This window comes from Lolium perenne, chromosome 2, assembly GCF_019359855.2.
Source record: "Lolium perenne isolate Kyuss_39 chromosome 2, Kyuss_2.0, whole genome shotgun sequence".
Lineage (NCBI taxonomy): Eukaryota > Viridiplantae > Streptophyta > Magnoliopsida > Poales > Poaceae > Lolium > Lolium perenne.
Genome location: NC_067245.2, coordinates 83,634,323 through 83,640,973, shown reverse-complemented (window position 1 = coordinate 83,640,973; position 6,651 = coordinate 83,634,323). Strand labels below are relative to the sequence as shown.

General features: G+C 45.6%; 1 protein-coding gene across 2 annotated transcripts; it reads right to left on the bottom strand.

The window, feature by feature from the left end:
• Positions 1-493: 493 nt before the first annotated feature.
• LOC127333116 (equilibrative nucleotide transporter 3) lies at positions 494-4,992 on the bottom strand. Of its 2 annotated transcripts, none has more exons than XM_051359423.2 (10): positions 4,772-4,992; positions 3,784-3,868; positions 3,441-3,545; positions 2,401-2,556; positions 2,165-2,308; positions 1,961-2,066; positions 1,491-1,666; positions 1,243-1,403; positions 870-1,128; positions 494-725 (listed from the first exon to the last, which is right to left on the bottom strand). In XM_051359423.2, exons 2-10 carry the CDS (start codon positions 3,823-3,825, stop codon positions 618-620), a joined length of 1,257 nt encoding a protein of 418 aa, XP_051215383.1. In that variant the 5' UTR covers positions 3,826-3,868; positions 4,772-4,992; the 3' UTR covers positions 494-617. The 2 variants fall into 2 exon arrangements, with proteins under 2 accessions (XP_051215383.1, XP_051215384.1); XM_051359424.2 differs by lacking the exon at positions 4,772-4,992 and adding an exon at positions 4,129-4,390.
• Between the last annotated feature and the right edge of the window lie 1,659 nt (positions 4,993-6,651).

The window sequence follows — 6,651 nt, the reverse complement described above, 5'->3', positions numbered from 1 at the left end:
TGATTTGGCACCAGCTGGTCTGCAATCCCACGGGCAACAGGCAGGCCCCACCCCACTAGGCCACTACACAACACAGTCGTGTGGTTTCCTTTTTCCTTGTTTTTTTAGGCAGACGCCGCCGTGTGCTATGGCAAACTCAATCAATGGGCCGAACGAAGCGGGCTCTCCATGGATCACAACAAACCCAGATCAGACTGTGGATACCTGCGCAAGCCTGAACGAAGATTTGCCCGTCGCCCCATCTCTGCACCCTAAAAACAACCCAAAAACTACTGGAACCAAATGATTTGTGTACAAGTTAAAACTGGTGTGGTACTTACTTATCTCAGAAGTCTGAATGAATGAACTTGTCTCTAACATGAAATGCAGGAGCCAAGCCCTAGCGGCTGAGAAAAGGAGGCGACAGAGAGCACATCGCAGACAGGACAGCAAAGCTCAAGAAAGGGATTTACAAACAGGCACCATGGGCATACTAACATTGGAGAACACTTACTTTAAGAACATTAATAATCACTCGAAATATACTATTATACTGCAGTAATCCTTTTTTCTGCAACATTCTATCTAAAGAGTCTGAACTGCCAAACGCGCCGGCCGAACAACACGAAAGAGCTCGTCTACCAGCCCTTGCCTATCAACCACATCCAGTCGAGCACGACACCGGAGAATAAGCCGGCGAGGAGGCACACCACGAGCACGTTGCCCAGAGCATTCTGCTCCGGCCCCTGCACAAGCAAAAACAAGTGCTCAGCATACAACACAACCCAGACCCATCCATAACCGTGAGACAGTGAGTGATCAACTCCTCGTGGCAAAACATTTCGTTTCCAAACATGATATTTGCATCGACCAGGAAGGAGGAGACTTGCCTTGTACCCGTTGGGCGCCTCGGCAAGGACGCACACGGTGAGGTAGCCATTGGTCAGGCCCAGTAAGGATGTCAGGAAGATCATGTACCCTTGATCGCCGTACTTGGCCGTGAAGTAGAATGCCGGGATGAACAGGAACCGCGCCAGGATCGCCCCCATCAGGACCTTCCGGTTAGTTATCTTCATGCACTTGATCAGCGGCACGTACCTACCGATCAGATCTAACACGTTGTACATCGAGATAAGCGTAAGCGCGTACCTGAATTTTGTCAGAAAACAGCATTGTCAGATACTGGCAGGACAAATCAGAATTTTGCAGATGCTGTCATTCAGAAGTTAGATGCCAGATACAAGCGCAAGATGAAAACAATACCATGTTCCCAGACTGTGTGCTCCCGTGTCTTCGGATAGAAATCCAGGGAAGATTGATAGGGTCAAGACATATATTAAGTAAATGTCAACCGCATAGTCTATGTTCTGCATCAGCAGCTGTTTGGTACTGAGACGTTCGTGCTTCAGGGGATCCTCCTCAACCTGCAAATTCAGTACATCAACACTTTGTTCTCCTGATGAACTTACAAAACATTGGTTATAGGCACTGGTACGATCTGACAGACAAACCTGTCTATCTTGCTCAGTTTTGACTCCTGCAGCAGCAAGGTCGCTGCCAACGGTCATGCTACCTTCAGAAGCTGCCTTTGTGCGGTAGTACTTCACGATGGGTAATTTGGGAAAAACATATGCGTATAGAAGGAAGCAAAGTAGCTCGAAGAGGCATGTTACCGAGAAGAATAGCACTGCACCAAATAACATACATGGATTAGTTTTAGAAAAAAACATACATGGATTGGTTACACAGATGCATGACGCGGTATTTTAGTAGATCTACAAGATCAAAATAAGCACCCAAACATCCAGGAAGAGCAAGTGCTGAAACTTGTTTGATCATGTTGGGTCTAGACCATTGTGCTACTTTTATGTTATATCACAATTTTACTAAATTTGTATATGTTGATCATATAATGCAGAGGCCCACGGAGATGTCTCTTCCATTATGTAAGAAAAAAAAATCTGGAAAGATCAGGACGTACTGGCTCCATTTCGAAGACCATTTTGTGAGTCCTCAAACGCTGCCTTTGTGATTAATCTCAAAGCTGATGTTAGAACTCCTGATGCAGCCAGGCCTGCCAAGAAGGACTGAAAACACGAAGAAAACGACAAGTCAACAAAGGTAAAATGCGGCAAGATATACAAAGTTAATCACAAAGTACAGTAATAATAAACTAAAAGGTGACCTGAATGAACTCTGGGCACATCAAGGAAATGTCGCCAACAATTCCACCTTGAACGAGGGCATCAGATGTCCCGAAAAGGGCACTGATAATGCATATTCCAATGTATGGGGGAATTCCACCGTGTCCTTTCGTACCAATGTCCAGCTACAGTAAGAAAGATGATTTACATGAGCTGCATACTGGCACAACATCAATCTGTTATGCATAAGGCATAAGGCAATACCCAATATACTTACCATTATTAACGCCAAAGAACTAAGGAAGAAAAGTGCAAATCCAGCAAGATTTCTCCGCCTCGTGTTGAGTTTAGCTTCATAGTATGTAAAGATGCAGGTGAGCCCAAAGGCAAAAGGCTGGTAAACTAGTGTAAGAACTCTTGTTGGATGGTATTTCTGCATTCAAATGTGATAGGTCAAGAATCATAATATGAATTAAAAATCTGAATGTAAGAATGTAACAAATGCTGCATTAGAAGGGGTCATTTTTGGAATATGAAGTGAAGGTGGAAATGAAAATAATCCTTATCATAAAAATTGGTTCCAACTGACAACCACTTGACCTGAATGTCTGGATTCTTTTTACCACAAAATTTTCATGTGAACCATGAAGAAAATTTTGGTTAATTTTCAATAGACTCCAACACTTAAAGCAAAAGCCGAAGGATGCCTTCAGCTTTGATCAAGTGCTAGTGCGGCCACATCACGCTACTAAATACTACTTGTTTCATGGACGTGGTGTTTTTGCACCCGAGCGTAGCTGCTCCCGATATCTAGACCATGCAGCTATGCCCGGTGATCTGTTCCTCCCTTGTTTTCCATTCACATGAAGGACGGTGGAAAAAGCAGAATACTCTGTCGTGTGTACGTCGTAGAAGGACAGTGGGCCTACGAACTGTGGGCAGGTGCATGCCGCAGTGTTAGGTTTCTCTGAACATAGCTACGTCTATTCAAAACGTCACACTCCAGTTGGACCGGCCGCTGCACAGTGCATATGGCATTCAATACGCTGGGACCCGAAGTGGGTCGTGCTGCAGCAGAACAATGCCCATGAAAATAGGCATACGGTTAATATACAACTCTATGGTCCGAATCTTTGGAAACCTGACCGGTACTGATTTCAGGAGCATCTGAGCTCCGGATCAGAAGTGGATTTCCCTTGTTTCATTGACAAAAAAGAAAGATAAGAGAGACACTTTTGCATCTAAAGTGTGTGTATGATGCTACTGCACACGGGTCTCAGTCAAGCCATAAACAGAGTTTTACCATCAGGCACATACCGGGAAGAGAGTGACATAGTAATCTTCGATCGTAAGCATACTGTTCCACGCAAAAAGGCTTCCATTTCCCAAGAAAAAGCAGACCACAATACCCCAGAACTTACTCTGCGAAACACAACCAAGAGTGTCAGTAGTTACTCCAGACCATGAAATTCAGTTAAAGGACCATGAAACATGCCCAAGAGTGTGAATAATTACTCCAGATCCATGAAATTCAGTTAAAGGACCATGAAACATGCCCAAGAGTGTGAATAGTTACTCCAGACCATGAAATTCAGTTAAATGACAGCTAAGGGCATTAACTGAATTAGAAGTAGAAAACAAATATGTAAGTAAAAGGTACCTGAACTTCAGGTGCCCCCGCACCTGCTACCTCGAGGCCCATGGTAAGTGAGTTCACCTTCGCCTAGCCAGAGAAGTCGGCAGCACTGCAAAGAGTAGCTGGTTCAGAAATCATGACAGAAAACCGGTGAACCCGAGTTAACAACGCTGGAAGTTTTTTGTTCGTCAGAGTTTCAGAGAAAGAAATATGCATGGGCAAAACTTTCTCACCGCGACACAGTTCCTAGCAAAGATGACGCTCGTAAACAAGAAATAAATTCCGCTATCTTGCTTCCTAAAAGTGTATAAATCCGCAGACAGCAGAGATCTAAAGCTATAAATTCGAACGTTTTAAGGGGCCAATTACCGGCGACGCGTACTATGGGTGGCCAGCTCACACCATGGATCTGATTTAGCAAGAAGTCATGGGCCGCCACGCCGCCAGAATTAGCGCCGTTCCCATCTTGTCTCCGGGGCGGACTTAGCGTGGCTATTTTTGGAAACTAGGCTGCGTCCTCGCCGTCTTATCCACCAGCTGCCTCCATGGCTGGGTACAAACTCTTCCGGGGCTCAACTCAGATCGACCATGTACCCTGAAGAAGAACTCGATCGAACCTTGGTGGGTGGGTGGACTACGGGCAGCGCGCACTTCGAAAATCGTCAGTTTATTCACTCAAAGTTGATTTGAGTTTTGATTTGCTTACTGACACAGAGAAAAAAGAATCGCAAACAAGGCAAGAAAGTCCGTATAAAAGATGAACTGAACTCTGTAAACAACACATCCAACTGCAATCAGGTCAGGATTCCTTGACCACAAAAGATAAGATACGCAATCCGAGACAACGCGGTACCAGTAGGTCGTCTGTTGGGCCCCGTTGGGCAGCAAGTTGGAAGGAAGAAAATCGAACAACAAGGACTGGCAGACAAGAGTGCGAGAAGGGAAGAATTCCTTGGAGGAGAAATCAGAGGGGAACAGGCAGAGTACGGGAAAACTCGGAGAGAGCACTGACCAGGGGAGGAAGGAGGGGCGGCCGGTCTTCTCCGGCACGGAGGCGCGCGGCTGCCTTGCCGGCGGTGGCGGCCAAGGCGAGGGGATGGGAGGGGGATGAGGCCGGGATCTAATGGGCGCGTGGTCCGTGTAGGGTATATTTGTAGTAGCTGCTGTTGAGATTTACAAATGTCAGTTGAGATTTACGTGGGGGAGCTGGGATCTTTGAACGTGCTTTGACGACTTGTTGGAAGAATCTTTTGGGGGATCACCGAGCTAACGTGTATCGCGTGGCGAGTTCGTCCGACGGGGCAAGATATCTGGACGGCGATGGATGGTTTGATAGGAAAATCCGACGGCGACGCCTGTTCAGACTGGCAGTGTGGCGTTCCCATTAGAAGTCCACCAGGGTCCAGGGCGACTTCTTGGAATTGTTTAACGATATTACAAAGATATACTGCTTTCATCTTATGAAAGTTGTCTAAGATTTATCTAAATTTAAATATATCTAGACACTAAATAGCATCTACGGACATCTAAATTTTGATAAATCTTAATCAACTTTCGTGAAACGGTGGGAGTATTTGATTCACAGCCGATTTAGAATTAACTACTCACTCTATTCCATAACTTTTGTCGTGATTGTAATTTAAATTTGAACAAAGTTCATGAAAAATATTATGGAATATAAGAAGTAAGTCCTTTGATTTTACAATGGACGCGACTAATTCTCGGTTGATAGAGAACAAACCTAATTCTTAATTCTCGATCATCCGATTTCATGTATAACTAACTGCGAAAAAATGTGCAGTGTGCAATTGCACATCCATATTTGGACGGCGATGGATGGTTTGACAAGAAAATCCGACGGCGACGCGGTCCAGACCTTCTAGTGTGGCGTTCCCACCAGAAAAACAAAATTATAACTGTGCCATAAAAGCATTATTTTGTCACTTATTCCTTGGATGAAATTATTGGTTCCCATGTTTCTATATTAGTAATTTTTTAAACAGATATATGGTTGGCTCCTAGACAATAAAATTACAATGACAGACCATGAAGTTTAATGCATTTATCGATTCTAGTATCCTATTAGAGTGAAATATCCCGTGCCAAATTACATGGACGTACTCCCTCCATTTATAATTACGTTTTAGAATTACTTAAAATCATTTTTTTGTAAAATTTAACTAAAAATGGAAGAAAAATATCAACATTTATAATACTATGCATATATAATTTTAAAAATATCCTTTATGGTGGTTCTAATATTGAAGATGAAATTGCATACCGATGGACGATTGAGTATCTCGTCATGGACATGTTGTGCTATTTTACAATAATGTCACCTTGTTCAGTGACTAGCTCGGACAACCGGCCACCGTGCTAACATTACGAGGGACACGGATCCCGTGACATGCCATGAGTAGGGCCTAAGGGCATCTCCAACGGGGCGACCCATCCCGCGCCCGCGCGTCCGGATGGGGTCCAGACGGACAAAAACCCGGCCCAGCGCGCGGACCCATCCCTAAAACGGATGGCCGCGGCGTCCGAAACGACGCAAACCCGGCCCAAATCTGGGCCGGGTTTGCGTGGCCGCGGACGCGAAAGGCTGGTCGCTCGCGTCCGCCCCTTGTCCGCCCCTGGCCCGCGCGTCATAGACATAAATATTTGTTTTCATTAGAAAGAAATCATTACAATTTTTTTTAACTACTACTTCTATCCTACTACGTACGGGGCTGGCGGCCTCGCCGGCGTCTCCTCGCCGACTCGCCGTCGGGGCCGTGGATTTCACTCGACGCGGGCGGCCTGTACGCGTGAGGATTCGACTCCAGCTTACGAGCTGGGTGGCGCGGCGGCGGCGGCGGCTTCGGCGTCTTCGGCGGAGGCCTTCATCCTCCT

Bases quoted from the DNA above. Each gene is read 5' to 3' on its own strand.
- LOC127333116 (XM_051359423.2), bottom strand. From the start codon at position 3,825: ATGGGCCTCGAGGTAGCAGGTGCGGGGGCACCTGAAGTTCAG. The intron at 2,557-3,440 runs GTATGTGCCTGA...ATTTGAATGCAG, and splicing joins ACTATGTCACTCTCTTCCCG to AAATACCATCCAACAAGAGT. The intron at 1,404-1,490 runs GTTTGTCTGTCA...CTGAATTTGCAG, and splicing joins AAACTGAGCAAGATAGACAG to GTTGAGGAGGATCCCCTGAA.